The sequence below is a fragment of the Pseudorca crassidens genome, chromosome 11 (assembly GCF_039906515.1).
Source record: "Pseudorca crassidens isolate mPseCra1 chromosome 11, mPseCra1.hap1, whole genome shotgun sequence".
Taxonomy (NCBI): Eukaryota; Metazoa; Chordata; class Mammalia; order Artiodactyla; family Delphinidae; genus Pseudorca; species Pseudorca crassidens.
The window spans coordinates 34,328,307-34,348,838 of NC_090306.1; the positions used below are offsets into that span (position 1 = coordinate 34,328,307).

Sequence of the window (20,532 nt, forward strand, 5' to 3'; positions counted from 1 at the left end):
GTGGAATCTAAAGAAGTGATACAAATGAACATATTTACAAAACAGAAAGAGACTCACAGATGTAGAAAACAAATTTATGGCTACCAAAGGGGAACTTGGGATTAACAGATACAGACTACTATATATAAAATAGATAAACAATAAGGACCTACTATATAGCACAGGGAACTATATTCAGTATCTTGTAATAACCTATAATAGAAAAGAATCTGAAAAAGAATATATATATGTACAATTGAATCACTTTTCTCTATACCTGAAAGATTACAAATCAACTCTACCTCAAAAAAATAAAAATTATAAAAATTTAAAAAAGCAAAATTGATTAAAAGTATCCTGTTATATTCTCTGTTACTTCTCTCTATAGATAAAATATATGCTAGCAAAAATTAATTTTGAACTATACTGTTATTAGTTTAGTAGCAGAGCTTGAGGATTTTAAATCCCTAATATGAATAACTAACAAAAATATCAATCTTGTACATGAATAATTAAGATACTGATATAGTTTGTTAATGATAAAATAAATTCCTTTTTCTAAATGCAAAACCGATATATGTCTTTAAAAATTAAAAAAGAAGAGGTGATAAAGGGAAAATCCCCTTTTTGCTATTTGGCCTACTTCTGTAATACACCTGATCTTATACTGTCACCATAGATATATTGCTTCCCTAGCATACCAATGAATGTTTGGAGGAAATTTGCTGAATACTTCTTCCAATAATTATTAAAAAGTATTTTTCATGTAGTATGACTACAAGCAATATGCAGTATGCATATTTGGAGTACATGGTTAATTTTTATTTTTTAAACTTTCTTAGTGTTTTAATTAATGAGTACCAGGTAAACATTTAACATTGTTTATTAAAAATCACATCATTCTCATTTTTCCTTTAGAATGAATGTAGAAGATATCACTAAAATGAAATAATGGGAACATCATATCCTCTCATTTGTAACTTTGTTACTTTCAAACCCTTATATATTTTCTGGTGATGGCAGACTTTTCCATTTTTGTTATTTAATGATTATTGACTGAATGGTAAGGCACTGAGGAATTTTAAATACTGCAGGATACAGACATTGGAATTTATAATCTAAAAGAGAAGATACATCCAAACTCAAATCACTATCACATAAGACAGTATAATTATAAGTAATACAGGTAAGTGCTAGAGGGGACAACAGGGGATATAATAAGCATTGTTCTCTGGGGCTAATCAGAGAGATTGCAAGGAAAAAGTGATACCTGATCTGGGCAAAAAATAATGCTTAGAAGTCAGAGTCAGAGATTCAAAAGAGGGAGAAGGAGGGTAAATCCTAGGCAGAAAACACAGCATGAGGAAAGGCAAAGCGATCAGAAATCATAATGGATATTAGGGTGATAGCAGGGGGTTTCGATTGACTAGACTTCTGTGTGGGTAGCTGGGAAGACAGGCTGGGTGTTGTATCAGAGTGCAGCTTTGAGAAAAATATCTGCTGAATGAATACAATAAACCAGACATTCAGTGCAAGTTAGAACAATGAATTGCCAAATAAGGATCTATCTGGCTATTTTGGTGTGCCTAATTACAGAGCGAAAATGTTGTATTATAGGAAGAAAATACTGAATCAGCACATTAAGAAAGTATCCCTAATTAACAATACTTTTAAAGAGTCAGAATATTTGAAGTACCAGAATAGATTATTTTTGTTTTTGTGTGTATAGAAAGCCAGGAGAGATGGAGGTGCATGAATAGACACAGATAAATAAATAGAAAGTATTCTAATGCACTTATCTGTTAGGAAGTGCTTATTCTAGTCTAGAAAATGTGTTATTGACAAATGTAAGAAAAATAAAAATTGTTACAGGATATTTACTACTTATATGTGTGCAGAACATTACATTTTTATGAGTTTCTTCAGAAATACTCATTTTAAGTTCATAAAAACCATACCGCTGTGGATAAAAGGGAACCCTCAAATGTTGGTGGGAATGTAAATTGGTGCAGCCACTTTGGAAAACAGTATGGAGGTTCTTTAAAAAACTAAAAATAGAGCTACCACGTGATCAAGCAATCCCACTCCTGGGTACATATCCAGAAAAAATGAAAACTCTAATTTGAAAAGATATATGTACTCCAGTGTTCATAGCAGCACTATTCATAATAGCTAAGACACAGATGCAACCTAAATGTCCATTGACAGATGAATGGATAGAGAAGATGTGGGGTGTGTGTGTGTGTGTGTGTGTGTGTGTGTGTGTGTGTGTGTGTATAGACATATATATATACACATACACACGCATATATATATATACATACACACAATGGAATATTGTATGTTATATTGTATATTAGGAGTATGGGATTAACAGACACAAACTACTATACATAAAATAGACAAGCAACAAGGATTTACTGTATAGCACAGGGAATTATATTCAATATCTTGAATAACCTATAATGGAATATTACCTGAAAAAAATAACTGAATCACTGTGCTATACATCTTAAACTAACACAATATTGTAAATCAACTATACTTCAATAAAAACAAATAAAAAACAATATTGTTCAACACAGCAATTATATTATTCCCGTTTTACAGATGAAGACTGGGGCTCAGAGAGGCCCAAACTGTCCCAGTGCCAATGATGAGGGAAATGATAAAAGCTCAAATTTGAAGCCAACTCAAAAATGTGCATCTTTCTTCTACCCAATTGTTGCTTCCCTAAAAGCAATGGACTTACTGGCTTTTTGACTTTGAGAAAGTAATTCAGACCCTCTAAGCCTCACTGTCTTCATCTGTACAATGGGAATAAAAATCACACTTCACAGAGGTATCAAGCTGGTTCTGGAAAGTTATGTTTTTTCTAGGAAACTATTTTATCTGTTTCCAAATGCACTGGACAGCATTATTCATAATATTCTCTTATGAATTTAAAAATCTTTACTATCTTTATATGCCCTTTTTCCTCATTCTAAATACTGTCTGTGCCTTCTCTCTCTTCTTAACCAGTATTGCCAGAGTTTTCTCCATTAAATTTGTCTTCTCTAAGAACCAACTTTTGTTTTTGGATCTTTTCTAGTATTTCTTTGCTTTGCATTATTTTTTCCTCTTGTCTTTTAATTTCCATCCTCTGCTTACTCTACAGACTAACTCTGTATTCTAGCTCTCACTTCTTGTGGATCTTGTCCGTTACTAATTTCAGTGTCCTGGTTTCCATTATGATTCCTTCTTAACTCATTAATTAATTTGAAGTTTTTTTTTTTAAGTTTACAGACTAAAGTAAAAGACGTGATAAATATCTTTCTATTGCTTTGCAGTGTTATCACTGAAAAGACATTTTGCACAATACTGATTATCTGGATTTACTTAGAATTTATTGGAATTTACATTTATATAAATTTATTCTTTGTGCATGAATATGGTAAATCTTCATAAGTGTTTTATGTTTGCTTGAAAAGAATGAAGTTCTCTATGTGTTAGGTTCATTATTTAACTCTTACATCAAGCTTGTTATTAAGTTTTCCAAATTCTCTAACCTCTGCTATTTTTTGTCTTCTTGATTGAGCACTTATCTAATTTTTTCCACTCCTTTATTTCCAGTCTTTCAATGACTGTCTCTTGTAAACTGCAAATAACTGCATTAAAAAAATCTAGTGCGAGGAACTTTGTCTTTAATAGGTATGTTTAATTGAGTTATTTTCACTTTAATAACAGGTACATTTACATGTAACTAATTTTGCTGTTTTTTTTTTCTTTTGGTGGTTTCTCTTAACCATGTTTTTTTCCTGTAATCTTCCCCTTTTCCTGTCTTTATTAGTTTGATTCATTCTCTTTTTTCTCTCTGTACTAGTATATATCTTTAAGAGATTATACTTATATTTTTAACACCTATATTTAACAAGTTGCAAACTAATTATAATCTCCATTTCCTTCTGAAAACAAACCAAAGAATATAGAGGGCTTTTTTTCCCCCCCCAAAGTTCCCATACCACATTCTATGTTATTTATCTAGAAGTTCAGCTTTCCAAGTTTTTTTTTTTTTTTTACAAAATTTACCTAAGTATAACATTTGTTATATATGTATATATATGTGTATATATATACACACACACATACATACCCATATACCGCACAAATCATAAGTGTGCAGCTTTCAGTATAATCGAAAAAATTATACTATTTCCTTTTTTTCTTTTAAACATATTAACGTCTCTTAATTTTTTTTTTTTTTTTGGTAATACAAGTTTCTTTCGGTATTCATTCTTCCATCTGTCACACTTGGTGGCTTTCTTTTCTTCATAAATTGATGTAGTTTAAAATTTTTGACTATCTCATATTTGCTTTCCATGGAAGTCTCATGTGTCCTGGATTCTGACAATTGCATGTTTCTTTCTGAGTTAGCTCTATAGATGTCTCCAGTCTGGGACCCACTTTTTCACTCTTCATGTTTCTCCTATGGTTCCCCCTTCACAAAGGCAGTGTGAAATTATAAGCCATATTTCCCCACAGTAAATGCTCCTGGTTTTGCTTTCTCATGTGTGACGCTATTTCTATTCAAGGTCCCAAGTGGGCCACAGAGAATTTAGCAGCTTGCCTAGCCTAGGCCAACATTTTCTTGTCTCTGTTTCAGAGCCTAGGTAGCCCATCATAGCTCCAGAGTCAAGACATGCACCTTTGTCTTCTCAGCACCTAAAACACTAGCCTCTCACCCTTTAGGCTGGCTTCTGTTCTGATATTCCCATGGGCTGCTGGGTTTCCACATGGGCTCACTGCTCTCATTCTCATTGGTGGCACGTGGGCATTTCTCTCAAGTTCAGTTGTGAATTAAACCTGTATTTGCCTGTGTGTGGGATGCATGTAGGAGGTACCGAGGATGATGGACAGGAGGAGGTTTTCTATCAGCTAAGTATACTATATTTTCTAGAAGTATGTTAAATGATTTTAACATGGATTTTCCTTTTTAAAAGTTTTAATTGTAAAGTACGCATTACATAAAATTTACCATTTTAAGTAACCATTTTAACTTTTAATCATTTTTTTATTGCACAGTTCAGTAGTGTTAAAGCATATTCACCTTAGTGTGCAAGCAACCTCCAAAACTCATTGCATTTCCAAAACTGAAACTCTATACCCATTAAACAAACTCCCTATTTCCTTCTTGCCCCTGCCTATGGCAACCACCATTCTTCTTCCTGTCTCTATAAACCTGACTACTCTAGGTACCTCATATTAGTGGAGTCATATGGTATTTGTTCATTTCACTTATCATCATGTCTTCAAGGTTCATTCATGTTGTAGTAGCCAGAATTTCTTTCCTTTAAATATGAATAATATATCATTGTTTGTATATAGAGTTTGTTTATCCATTCATCCGTCAAATGACACTCGAGTTGCTTCCATCTTTTAGCTATTGTGAATAATGCTGCTATGAACATGGGTACTCAAATATAACTTTAAGACCTTGCTTTCAATTCTTTTGGACATATACCCAGAAATGGAATTGTTAAATGATATATAATTCTGTCTTAAAATACTGTTTTCCAGACTGGTTGCACCATTTTACATTCCTATCCACAGTGCATACAGTTTCTAATTTTTCCACATGCTTCACAACAATTGTTGTTTTGTTTTTGTTGTTGTTTTTTATCCTAAGGGGTCTGAGGTAATATCTCATTATAGTTTTGACTTGCATTTCCCTAATGATTAGTGATGCTGAACAGTTTTTCATGTGCTTGGTCATTTGTATATCTCTTTTGAGAACTAAATGATTAAAAAAAACTTTTGATTGAAATATAACTACATAGATATAGAAAAGCATGCTGATTGACTTAAAGTTTTGTTTCCAACTAATTATAGTTGATTATATGGACAAATGGTTTTCATTATGTTGAGATAATTCAGAGTACATCAAAATCAGCATACTATCCTCATCATGAATGGTATTATCATTTTACCTGGTGTCTTCTCAGGAAACAGCTACGATTAGAGATCTTAGCTTCTGTCTATGAATTGCCTCAATACTTGACTCTAGAACATCTAGAAATAGTATATATCAAATATGAATCCAAGGTAATGGTAGATTTTACCCTGAAAATTCCATCCTAGGTAACTGCATAAAATCTGTCAACCAACTAATAAACAAAAATATAGTGAATGCTATTTTACCTACAAATGGAAAATCTGTTGTAGGAATTTTTCATGGTTAACATATCCTGCATTTTTTGCTTTCTTTCTAGAACAGATTGAGGCAAGCCACCACAGTGGGCAAGCTAGGAGGAGGGTTGTTGCTCAGCACAGAGAAGAGTGAGAAAACCAGTTTTTTTTTTCGGGGGGGACGGGCAGTAAAGAATTTGAGGTTATTCTAAGAACAGTCCACAAACATGAAAGTTCTTTGTATATTTTGTTTAGTTCTTTGTATTTTTCCTACTTGGGTATTATCTGTTTTCACTTTTCTCTAGTAGTGTGTGTAACCAAGGAATAATGGTACAAAAATATAAATAAAATCTAAGAATAAGTTGAAATAAAAGAAGTAATACACATTTCTATTAAAAAGTTGTACAATTTGTTATTTGCAAAAAGAACAAGACTCTTATTTTGAGACCTCTGACCTCTAGACCTTCTACTGAGGAAGAGAGAAACATCTAATTTTAGCGTCCCCTTACCATCAGTAGACATTTCTCTTAAGTTTGTAAATTAATTCCATGAAATACAGGAAACTACATACACAGATTTCATAATGTTCATAATTCTTGACTGGTAACTTTCAGGTTTTTTCTATTGAAAAAAATCATAAGGATTAAAGCTGTAAACTATTACCTCTAAAAATATTTAATCAATTAACTTCCTAATAAAGCTTGACTGATGAAAAGTATGTGCTGGGTGTTTTAAAAGAAGCTCTTTCATGTTTTCATTTTAAGTAATAATTGCATTTCTTTTACATATTTCTTTTTAATCAGTGTATTTAAAATGTGGTCTGGATTTTCACTCAACTACCATATAATTTATTTCTACTTCTTTGGAGTAATTCCCTAATAAAATGATTAATGACAACAGCATAATGATTAATAATGATATATTATACTTCGTGGCTCCTAGGAGATACAAGCACTTTATTACAGATTTCATTGCCTTCATCAGTATTAGGAGACAGAATGAGAGGATACTATTCTTTTTATGAGAATTTAAAACATAAAAGAGGTTAAAGCCATGTCAAATAATACTTACATGTTTTTGTGTCCATGAATATGAATATTAGTTCATATTTGTTCTATACTAATATTTCTTTTATGTGCCTACTATAAACCAATGTGATTTGTCAAAAAGAGAAAGGTTTATACTTTCTCATACTTGCCTATAATTACCAACTTTATCCTTATTTTGTTTAATTTCTCTGACTTCCAGGAAAGTACTAAAAGAATAAAAGAATTTAAAGTGATAATAATTCATTTTGACTTGACAATTTTCTGTCTTTCACTTAAGTTTGGGAGTTTGGAAATTATTAGTATAATTTAAAAATACCCAGCAGGAGAAACTGCCTTGGCAATATTTAGAAATACCTGCCTCAAGATCCAAAGTCATGTAGCTTATTAGGACAACGCTGGGTCTGAAATTTGGATTTCCTTAAGTCTAGGCTAGAGTTTATATTCTAAGTTTGTGAAACATACAGTTGCAATGTTGTCTACCCACACTCATCAGAATATGCTGCAAAGTAATGTAGTTATAAAGACCAGTTTCAAAGATTCTTTAAAAGAAGACCAATTTAAAAGAAGTAGAGTCATTGACTGTAACTGCAGTCATTCTGTAAGTTTAAAAATAAGACTCATTCTGAAATTTTATTGTATATTCTTATGGTATATACTGAGCTACATACCTGCCCCAGGCTGCCTCGTTTGTAGATGCTTTATTAACTGGAACACAGGAGGAGTCACTGACAGCTGATTTATTCATCTTATAGCAGAAACCGCAGTCTGGATCCAACATACATTCATTACAGTAACTGTAAAATGAAACGAGTTGTAGTCATGTTCAGAGACAACTGCTGCTCAGTCAGTACACAATATGTGCTCCCCTGCATTTTCCACTTTACTTTGTAGTAAGCTTGGGGCCATGGCACTTGTTTTGGTCATGGCAAATGACATGTGCTGAGGCAGGTGAGAGCTGGCTGGTCTCTTCCATCTCTCCCTCCTCTGGTTGCAGCAACTTTGGAAACTACTTTGAGATGGAGGATTGGATGTGCAATATTGGATGTAGAAGAACCCCTGTCTATCTACAGCAAATATACTTTTGTTTTCCTAAGCCACTGAGATTTGTTACTGGAGCATGGACTGGTCCATTTTGAACCAGCTGCCTGGTTCCAAACTGTACCAAAGCATTTATTTCTCTTAAATGTCTCCATCATGTACCATATCTTCTAAAAAATGGAATTTTCCCCTAATATATATCATGAAATAGAAAATTCAAAGAATGAAAAAAATTATATCTAGAGAAAAAAGTTAAAAAATAAAAATGCCACCACCCAAATAATGGTCACTGTTAACATCTTGGTGGACATCTGTATTTTTAATAAATATATATTGAAAATCAACTATGTTGTATGCTTAATTAAAAGAAGCTGTAACCTTTCAAAATTGTATAATTTTTTTTTATTTTTTAGGCTGCACCATGTGGCATGTGGGATCTCAGTTCCCCGACCAGGGATCAAACCCAGGACCCTGCACTGGGAGCACAGAGTCTTAACCACTGGACCACCAGGGAAGTCCCTAAAATTTTTTTTTAAAGAGAAAAGAAAAAAAAAGTTGGTGTAGGGAAAAAGGCTAACATTTCTCTAAGTTAATTACATCCACTGATTGGATTACAGAGCCATAATCAATTAATCATTGCTCACCTAACAGCAGTATCCTAAATGCAGGAAAATTTTAAAGAGGCAAAATCCTTTAGAGGGCAGGGTTTTCCAACATAAGCCTACAGCGTTCTTGTAGAATGAGTTTTCTCACTGTCATACTATTTGCCAGACAAACTTGGAGCACTTTATACATAGCAGGCACACACAGGTATGGAGATCCTAAGATGAATAAGCTAAATTCCCTGCTCCTTGATAGATAAAAGGCAACGATGAGAAATAGCTACACCAGTAAATAATGGTAATATGATAGAAAACAGTAAAGAACTACTCTAAGGACAGAGGCCTGATTATTCGCCTGTAAGAGTGGGGGATAATTTCAGAGACGATATTTGAACTGGATCATAAGAGAAATTTACCCAGCAAAGAGGTACAGAGAAGGGCATTTCAGATAACTGCTTGTTCTTGGGCTGGCCAAAAAGTTCATTCGGGTTTTCCCATAACATCTCACAGAAAAAACCTGAACGAACTCCATACATAATTAAAGAACAGTCAATACAGACTTATTAATATCTACTGTGTACAAGTAATTACACAGTGGGGTGTGGGAGAGAAGCAGGGTAAGAATTACCACAAGTTAGCCAAAGAAGACGTGAATCCTCAAAACCAAAGTACTTCTTTGATACATTTAGCTAAATGGAAAAAAACTGGCGTTGTTTAAACATTAGATTATTGCCATTTCAGTCTCTGTCTGTAAACCTTTCCTTTGCAAATAGTCTATTTTTAATGAGACTTCAACCTTATTCTAAAAGCAAAAAAAGAGGTCTTTCAAAGACTACCGAAAGATCAATACACTTTAGAAAGGTGATACAGTATTGTGAATCTAAAATTTCCCACACTTGTGATAAGCAAAATAAAACAATAGAAAGCATAAGAAGTACTCCGAGCTTCTGGCTTTGAGAACTAGACTAGGCTAATTTGGAAAGGAAGATCATTCCTACTAGTATTTTGTTTGTTTATTTATTTATTTATTTTTTATTCTGCCCATATGAGGTAGAATTAACAACTTTGATTGTTTCAATGGCTTTAAATGATACTTATTTGGGAAATGTCAATTCATCCATTTGTAGAGAAATTACTTTCTACTTAATTTCTCAAAAAATACTTATTTCCTATAAAAGGCCAAAAAACTTAATGATTAAGGCTAATAGTTACCAAGAACCTACTGTATGTGCATGTCAGACATACAAGGTGTTACCCATAATGCTCCGCCTCTCTATCACCATTCAAGCATCCAACTCTGACCACAACCTTCCATTCTTCCAGCTTTCTTCCTAAATGATCCCTGCTCTGTCATGATCATTCATTCAACAAATACAAATATTTTACACTTACTCTGTGCCAGGCACTATTCCAGGGGCTGGGACTCATTAGCAAACGAAACAGTTTCTCTGCCCTCATGAAGCCGATTTGTATATTAGACCTCCTGGTGACCTCCAGTTAAGTGATCTATTTGCTCCCTATTCCTTAGCTTTTTCCTTTCTTTAGTTCTGTCCTTAACTAGCTTATTGACCATGACCCATCATTTCAACATCTTAAATTTCCCTGCCTATTTATCTTCTCATTTCACCCATCTAGCTATATATGAACACAAACATTTGCCTTTTCTGTGCCTTCACCCACCTAACCAAATGCAGCTGAAGGAATTACACAACACGGCAGATCAGTAGTTCCTCTGTAACACACTACTACCAGCCTCAAAAAGATCCTCAACAGCCTGAAAGTCTCAATAGTTTTCTCTAGTCAACTCTATAGGAGGACTATTTTAACCATTCTACACAAAAACTATTGCTCAAATCTCCAATGCTCCATTTCCCTTTACTCTCTGCAAATGACCTCAACTTCAGCTTTACAGAGAAAACAGATGAAAGCAGTAAAGATGGGAAATTTATAATCTTATAGCAAACATATAAACCATTCTACTTTTCTATGCTCCAGTTACGAAGAGAAGCCATTCTTCTCAGCTAAGGTCAACTTCTCTATCTGGGCTTTCATCCCATTCCATCTCCTCAGGCCATCTCAGACCTGATTATTGCTCCTTCTTTCTCTTAAGATAAAAGATTAGATTTTTGATTGTGATATTTTTCTCCTTTTAATGTAGGCATTTATAGCTATAAATTTCCCCCTAAGCACTGCTTTAATTGCATCCATATTTGGTGTGTTATGTCTTCATTTTCATTCATCTCAAAGTATTTTGTCATTTCCCTTGTGATTTCTTCTTTGATCCATTAGCAATTGAGGAGTGCATTATTTAATTTTCATATACTTGTGAATTTCCCAGATTTCTTTGTTAGTGATTTGTGATTTCTAATTTCACTCCACTGTGATCAGAGAACATATACTGTATTATTTCAATCCTTTTAAAATTTACCAAGGCTCATTTTGTGGCCGAGCATATGATCTGTCCTGGAGAATGTTCCTTGTACATTTATGAAGAATGTGTTATTCTGTTGTTGTTGGGTGAAGTGTTCTCTAGATGTCTGTTAGATCTAGATGGTTTATATTCAATGTACTAATCTTAAAGCATCTTGGCCCCTTGGTTTCTAACAGCCTTCACCTCCACTTAACTTCCTCCACATCCTGGTAATTGTCATTATCTTGAAGAGGGGTCAACAAACTATAGCCCTTGAGACAAATACAGACCACACCCCGTTTTTGTAAATAAAGTTTTACTGAAACATAGCCATGCCCATTTGTTTACTTATCTATGAATACCTTCAACTTCAAGGGCAGAGTTGAGAAGTCTAACAGAATCCATATGGCCTGCAAAGCCACAGACATTTACTATCTTACCCTTTACAGGAAGTCAGCTGATCCCTGATCTTAATCACATACACAGATTTCTTATTCCTTTCCTTCAAGATCTCTTACTTCCTTACTCCTAGGATAACTGTTCTGTCTTAGAGATCTTCCACACTCCTTTTTTCCTGATGCTTCACTAACTGCATGGCTTTGCATCCTTCTCTGTCAGACTTTAATTGTAAACGACTTTAACCACTTTCACCAGACGCTCAGTGTTTTTGTATTTAGGTTCTCCTATAAAGTCAACCTATAAACTTTTATGTTTGTTTCTTTCTATGGTTTTACTTTCTACATCTAAGTTGCTCTTTACTGGTGGAGAATTAACATAACCAGGCATATTGGTGAAACGCCACAATCACAGTATTCAACTGCAGCTGGATCCTCACTGCTGGGAGGAAACTTTTACCTGTCCCTAATCAGTGATTTTCCCCATTCCCACAACTGATATCCCAAATGCCCACAACTCTCCTACAATCCCAATCCTTATTCCCTCCTACAAATCTTTTTGAAAATGGCCTTGCCTTGCTTCCCAGTGAAAACTGAAGAGATTAGGAATGAGCTTTTTCAACTTTAAACTCAGACATGAACAAAGATATCTATAGCCACATCTATCCTCGCCTGTTTTCCTCCAGGATCTGAAAAAGAATTGTTCAAAGGTCATCCTTCTATCAGAGCTTTCAATTTTATTCCGCTTGGTCTTCACTAGGACCAACACTTTGTCCCATTGGTTATTTTCTTCTCTTTATACTTTCAGACCTCTCCTAGAACATACCCCATAGTTTATGTGTAGGCTCTGGCCTTCCTCATATTAAAAAAGCATGAAAAACTGTCTTTTGTACTACTTCACACCAGTTCATAGGGGTCGGTCAGTGAAAAGAGGCCAAATATTAAAAAGAGTTCAATTCCCTTGCAATCTCAGGGAGTGGGCCACTGTTGGGAACTGATTGGCCAACTGATCTGGCCTTGGAGCCTCTCAGGCTTCTGGAGGCAAAGTATGATTCCCTACCACTCCCTTATCCTTGACCTGGAATATTTGCTTTTCATCATTTGGACTATTTTATGGCAAAATTCTCCCAAATGTAACATTTCTAACTTCAACTTGACATTTAGAAGATAACACAAAACTTTAAATATCCTGGGGAATCTGCTAATTGACCTTTTAGAGAGCATATATCATAACTGTGGCTTTAACAAACAGTGTTGAAAAAAGGAACAACTTCTAGAAGTGGCTATTTTTTATTCATGATTTGTTCTTTAAGGCTTTCTTGAACATGACCTAATAAATTTACATGAGATTTTCTAAATATAAAATTTGAGAATTTAAATATATTTTTGCCAAATCAATGCTCATAAGAACATTCTAAGCATAGATTAAAATATTTTTTTGTGAAAAGCAGACTGGTATATTAGGCCCTATTTGTCCCCTCTCACAGTATGACCTGGTGAGTTCTAAATTTTGGACTTCAAGTTTTCCATCCCAGGAGCACATGATCTCTAAGAACCCACCCAGTTGCAAGATTCTACATGAAAGAAAAAGAAATACATATACTCTCACTCTAAATTCACACAAACTTTAATAGTGTAAAACATATTAGGATGCTGTAACATCTCACAAATATTTACTCTTACATACTTATTTCAAGGGCAGAAATTATAAGTGTGACTTACTTTAAGAAATTCTAAAGTTAGAAAGAAACTAATTAAGAAAGCATTTACAAAAGGGCTATGTTTTATCAAAGGAATTGCTGAATTAATTACATAAATTGGGGATCCCTCTCTTCTGATACAAAATATTTTAAACTTCAGACAAATCAGTATATAGTACAGTTGATGGTGATGGCCCTCCTCTCTGTGCACACCTCTACTGTAGAACTTACAATGTTCTTTACTGACTGGTTTGCAAGGACCTGAGGGAAAAGGCCATGCTTACGAACTCTGCAAATGCAGCACCCCACTGTAGGCTAGATACCCAATGCATGTTTATTGAATGAATCAAAGCATGGTGGCTCTATAAATCAAGGCACACTGTAGGTTCTTTAATCTGTTTCTGCCCATTAATAGAAAATAATTTTAAGGGGTGGGTAGCTTGGAGTGAATATCTGAGTCATTTTTTGGAATGAAATTAAAAGAAGGTAAAACCTAGTGTCAGATGGTACTTTAAGCTAAGCCCAGTTTTTAAATTGCCAGAGGCTAAAGCTGCCATTTGCAAACATTTAATCCACAACCTAAATGGAAATGGTTAGTAATTTTGATAACTCACTTTCAGAAACACCAGCTGCAAGGGGCCAATTTCCTTGAAGCCCCAAGAAAAGAGCCACACAGAGAGAGGGCTCTCTTTTACATCATAGCCTGCAAAATTTCATAGTAAAAGGACATTATGATATTTAGAGAGAAATTGTGGTAAATAAGTATGCCCAGAATGCATGCTGTTGTTCTTGACTGTGGATACTTTCAATTGGGGAGATTATACAATAGCCAGTGTTCTACTAGGGGTTGAAACTGCTGGGGAAACTAGCAGAGCATACTAGAAACTCTACTAGGAAACTGGAAAATATATAATCCAGACAATACCTACAATTAGAACCAAACAGTTCTTTTCTTGCTAGTTTCAAGGAAGGAAGATTTAACTTTTTAATCTCTGACATTTCTTTTTAGAAAGGGAGAAAAATAAGTATTCAGATATTTAGAAAAAAACTGGTTCTAAAATTTTAAAATATTTCCAATTAAAGTAAAAAAGAGTAGAATAAAAGGTGGCTTAGTGTCTAAGGGAGACAAAGGATGGCCTATTTTCATTCAGTCAATCTTTTACATGTTTCACATGGCACTCAGGGTCTTAACCAAATGTGTCCTCTTCTCTCTGCTGAGAAAATCTTTTAAAAATTGATTTGGGTTAATTTCAAACATTTTAAGTTTCTACTCTGTGAAGTTGAGGGTGAATCTGGCCCTATAGAAAACAGTCCATTTGTTTTTAAGTATGACTCATTAAATCCAATGAGATAGAACATTAAGAACAGTGGTCTTAAAATGCCTGTCTTGGCATGGCCTAAATTAAAAAAAAAATCAGTTGTGGTAAATGCAGGTGTTAGGACAATCCATTGCCACAGGTCCACTTTCATTCTCTGTGGGTAACTGTTCATTCACTCATTTCTTATGCATGAATTTAACATCCTACTTTGTGTAATTATGTCACTGTTTCCCAGACAGCTATTCTAAATTTTCTCTACTCTTTACTATGCCCTCCTTACTCCTAACTGTCCCCACTGCCTTCAAGCAGGCAACCTGGAATCCAGTTTACTCTTACTGGGGGGACAGCTTGCCTTGCTTGTAGCTCTCTGCAGGGCCAGATTTCTACACGAGTTCTGCAAAGAGAACTCCAGGACACCTGCCTTCTTTCTCAGCCAGACTGTACATGTCAGGGGACTCCCTCTCCCCGTTTGGACTGTGAAAGTAGGGAACTTGTGAGAATTTTTAAAAAATAAGAAATTCTGGGGGACTTAAGGAAATTGTTGGAAATTAATTTAAAAAGCTAGGGACTACTGGTGCTGATTTTACGAAGTAAGTCATGCCTCACCACTTCATGAAAACTGCCCGAACAGAGATTGCTGGTGATCTTCTCATTGTTAACCCTGGGTGCTTTTCTTTACTAAACTTATCATTCTATGATAAAATTTCCTAAACATTTTCCCTCTTTCCTAAAATTTTCTCATTCTTTGACACCATGCCCTTTATGTTTCTTCCACCTCTCAGACTGATGCATCTTTTCTTTCTCCTTGGTTCTGTTCTTGGCAATCTTCTTTCATTACTCTGTATAACTTTTGCTGGGAAACATCAGCCATATACAACCATTATTATTAGTGATACACAGAGACTCCATGACCTGTTTCTCTAGTTTGGTTCTCCTCCCTAAGTGCCAGACCCATATTTCCACCGCTCAATTTTCTGAATGTTCACAAGTACCTTAAAGCTCCATCTTTGACTTTCCCCTCAAAGCTTTCCTACTGCTCTTCTGTGTCTCACAATTTAATAACCTGAGCATGATCTGAGACCACTCACATTTACATAGTTACAACTCCATCAGGTCTATCTCCAAAGCATGTGTAGTTTCTCTACTCTCCATTCTTACCACTTCTCACCTGGACTTTGACTTGAACTTGCCACCTCTCACCTGAACTCTTCCAATAGTCTACTGAGTATTCCTGCTTCTAGACTCCTTCCACTTCATCTTCTACACTGTCCTAAATCTAACCTGATCCAAACTCTCTCTTGTTTAAATCCTGCAATAGCTTTCCATTGCCTATAGGATGAAGACCAATCTTATTACGGCATGATCTAGTCCCTCCTTGTCAATCTTTTGTGTTATTTCTTCACAGATGTCACAGGTTGTAGTCATTCCATATAAACTGCAGGATTCAGAATATGACATGTTCTTATGTTTTTCCTCATAATGTTTTCTCTGTCTGGACTATTATTTTCCACCTTTGTTTTCCTACACATTTGCCTCGAGACTCATATTTGGCATCACCTCCTCCGTGAAGCTCAGACCCCAGCAGAATTAGATGTATCACTATGTTATCAGAGGAGCACAAAAGTCTATTATTATTACTGTCCATCCCACCATTTCTCTAAGGGTTTGTGATATGTTTGCCTTTCCTTAATGCACTGTGACATTTTCAAGGTAGAGATTTTTGTCTTGTACATCTTTTATTCCTAGTGATTTCCATGTTGCCTGATAGATAAGTGTTCAATAAATACTTGTTTGTATAAATAAAGGGATGAATGAATGTCACTTATATTGACAACAGATTTGGTAGTTCTCCCTGCAGTTCCATTAGAGAAGTTACATATCATTCACCATATCTTGGTCCATGAGATCATAGGATTGAAGCTTAAAATCAAGCTGTGAATTGTTCCTTACAATTCATGGCTCTCAGATCAAATCCACATATAATTTGCTGCAACCTTTTGGAACACAGTCATATTTCTCATCACTTCCCCTTAGAAACTAAGTCTGAAAATGCAGTGGATTCCTGAGTTAGAGGCAAAAAGTAATTCAGAGCAGGGAGGCTTGCTGATTAAAAGCAAGCACAGGCTCTTGCTCTTTGGTGCTGTTAAATAAGGAAAGTTTAGCTGATTTGTCAGAGTGGGTTCCTTTTTTTTAAAAAAAAATTTTTACTAGTACTTTAGGCTCTAATTTCTAGTCACTGATTGTCTAACCTTCTTTTATGAATTCTTGGATTTGTTCTCCCATTTTATCTCAGAAAAGTATACCAATAAACTCTCTAAAGGGGAGGGAGGTAGAAGAAGAGAGTTCTATCTGCCAAGCCCGTCACCTTCAATAGGGCTAAGTGCTTTCCTATTACACTACATGAACCTTTGGTCAACATACTTAAAAACAAAACCCTCAATTGCAACTTTGCAAATATAAGATGACGTGTATATGCATGTGTTTATATACGTACATATGTGTATTTATGTAAGTAAATCTGCATGTGTGTGTGTGTGTGTCTTCTGTTTCTGGCTTCTTTCATTTAATATGATGTTTTCAAGGTTCGTCCAAATTTTAGTACGTCATTCTTTTCTATAGCTGTGTAATATTTCATTGTGTGGATATATCATATTTTGTTTATCCATTCATCAGTTGATGGAACAATTGGGTTATTTCTACTTTTTGGCTATTATGAATAATGCTGCTAGAAACATTTGTGTACAAGGTTTTATGTGAACGTTTTAAAAAATTCTTTTGAGTATATGCCTAGGAGTGGAATTGCTGGGTCCCATGGTAGGTAACTGTATGTTTAATGCTTTGAAAAACTGACAAACTGTTTCATGCATGTCAAACATGTTTCACGTTCTGATATTTAATCTTCAACCAATTGTACTGGTACAGGCATAGTCTTGAATGTCATCAATTTTTCCAGAGCAGTAGTCAACTGAAGAATTTTGTCATTTTTAATGGGTACCACCAAAAAAGAAGATGTTTTCAAGATAACAGTGCTATCAATCAGCAGAAAGAAAATTCTTTACGCCTTTCTGCAGAAAGAATGATAGGGAATCTTGGCCAATAAAAGCAGCAAATAAATTGTGGGAAGATACGAGTAATGTTCACCAATGGCTAGTTGCCTTCCATTTCAAGGTTTATGGAGGATTATAATTCCCTACCCTCTTGAAGTTAGGAGCAGCCAAGTGACTAGCTGTGGTCATATATTGTGAGTAAGTGCTAGTGGTACGTCACTATTTATCTCTGTGATGAATCCTAAAGCCTTGAGGTAAGAGGTGGCATCATAAAATGTTGGAACTTCCATTAGCCTAGGTTCCTGAGACATGAGCAGATCCTTTGTTGCTTTAAACCACTAATATTTTGGTGTTTTTCTTTTTTGTGTGTGTGTTATAAGGTAATGCCTTTCCTAGCCTGACTGCTATAACAGCTGAAATTATTTATGTATCATCCTGGTTATCAGCTACAGTAATATGATTATTGACACATGATTTTACTGAAGAGTTACAAACTGACCACTATTTTGTTGATAGATACTTTATATGTAAGTCACGTAGTTTTACCAAAATAATAATAAATAAGATAAATAAAAATAAAGTAAGAACACAGTTTTGTTTGGGGCTCATCATTACCATTTGAAGACTTTTATATAAGGCTTATTTTATGTATATGTGATTGTATTTGTATAAACACTGTCCCTAAAAAGCTGTATAACACACTCCCGCGATATGCGGTTAACTAATCTAATCACACCACCAGATATGAGTTGCTGATTTCTGCATCATGCTCCTAACACTAGCTCTTCTACTTATTGAGAACTTTCCAATATTTCAAGGTCTAGGTCTCTTGTTAACTTTTACTGTTTGGAGTATAAAAACTGAAATGTGAATATATAGTATAGTATCTGCATTCTTTGTGAATACATGGTTATGTTGACTTTCATATATTTTCTTTAGGTCAACACAAAAAAATAGGTTGTTTTAAAATGACAATATATATTTTTTATCCATCTGTGCAAACACTTCTTAAAACTGCCTCTCTTTGGGGGACCCATTTTTGTTTGTTCATTTGCTTTGATAATTCACAATTCTATTTTAAGTATTACCCAAGTACCTCCTTATGCAGCAAGAAAGAAACTTGGTGATCAAGCCTGTTTTATATTTTTCATCAAACCCTACAACACCTGGCACTACGTTTAACATACTGGCAAGTGCTTCACACAGAGAAAACAAAATCAAGAGGTAAAATACATTTTGGTTTATTTGGCTTTGCTTATCAGCTCTTCCATGGTTGCTTGGAGGACTTTTTGATTTTCACAGGAAATGATTTGTTTGAAAGTGAAGGACAAAGTGAGTTTTACTTGGAGTAAAACTCCAAGTGAGAGAAACAATCAGCCCTGAAGCCCCAGAATGATGCTTCATTTGGAAGCTGTGCTGCTTGACGGAGATGAAATGAGGTGGCCTGGACGTCATCTCTCTGGACATGATTATGTCCTTTGATGCCTGCAACTCTAGTGTGATCATGTGCTCTTTCAAACTAGAACCTGCCTCACTGACAGCATTTTACAAAATAAAAAGAATTCAAAGTGGATGAAACCAATAGGAACCAGTAAAGCGATGTCAGGGGTTGGGTCAAAATACTAATACCAGCATACAATGATTCTTCTTCTCTAAGGAAAATATTCAGATTCACACATATCATACATCTCTCCTCATAATGTTTTCTCCTTCACTAAAGAAGGAAGATAAGAAAAGAACAGCTTTCATGGTCTTTTTTTAAAATTTCTCATCTGAGTGTACAGGTACAGGCTAATTTGCCCAAAGGGTATTTCTTTGTGAGTGTATCTCATCTCTTTGCTTCTTTTCTTTTTTTTTTTTTTTGGTGGTATGTGGGCCTCTCACTGTTGTGGCCTCTCCCATTGCGGAGCACAGGCTCCGGACGCGCAGGCTCAGCGGCCATGGCTCACTGGCCAACCGCTCCACGGCATGTGGGATCTTCCCGGACCGGGGCACGAACCCGTGTCCCCTGCATTGGCAGGCGGACTCTCAACCACTGCACCACCAGGGAAGCCCTCTTTGCTTCTTTTCTTAAATTATTTTCTCCATATTTGTCTATCTGTGTAACAGAGGCCTAAAAAACAACACTTACCGCAAACCAACTAAACAAAATAAAAACTACAATTAAACTTGTATCAGATACTCAAATTCAAAACTATGTGGTTAAGGCCACTCTGCTCTAAGGAAACCAAAGGTAGTGAATCATTTAAAACACTTTAGAACGATTTCACTTTATGTTAAGCACTTGCTTTTTTTTTTTTTTTTTTTTTTTGCGGTAAGCGAGCCTCTCACTGTTGTGGCCTCTCCCGCCGCGGAGCACAGGCTCCGGACGCGCAGGCTCAGCGGCCATGGCTCACGGGCCCAGCCGCTCCGCTGCACGTGGGATCCTCCCGGACCGGGGCACGAACCTGCGTCCCCTGCATCGGCAGGCGGACTCCCAACCACTGCGCCACCAGGGAAGCCCTAAGCACTTGCTTTTACAGCAAAGATGTTCTATGATGATACTGCTAACAGCAGGAAAAGAATTTTCTGAGCAGAGTAAATATGTGTAAATGAAAATAAATGAACAAAACAAAAATCTTCTTTAAGTCCCAAATAGACTACCACTCACAAAAATGGTTTCTTAAGAGAAAGAATCTCAATTACACTGAGTGAAAATACACCAACATAGGTATTTTTAGACCTACTGGCTTTTGATTATCAGGAATTACTGTCCACTTCCCAAAGAGTGTGTAACACCTGTCAGTAGAAGCATCCTGCTGCTTAACTGGTAAATTTCAGAATGATGA

The 20,532-nt window shown here is 35.4% G+C and overlaps 1 protein-coding gene across 2 annotated transcripts in view; it reads right to left on the reverse strand.

The window, feature by feature from the left end:
- Positions 1 to 20,532, reverse strand: part of SLC2A13 (solute carrier family 2 member 13) — a 426,384-nt gene that overhangs the window by 79,654 nt on the left and 326,198 nt on the right. For both annotated transcript variants that reach the window (XM_067696180.1, XM_067696181.1), the window contains exon 7: positions 7,862 to 7,987. In XM_067696180.1, coding sequence (XP_067552281.1) covers positions 7,862 to 7,987 — 126 coding nt within the window. The remainder of the gene's footprint in view (positions 1 to 7,861; positions 7,988 to 20,532) is intronic.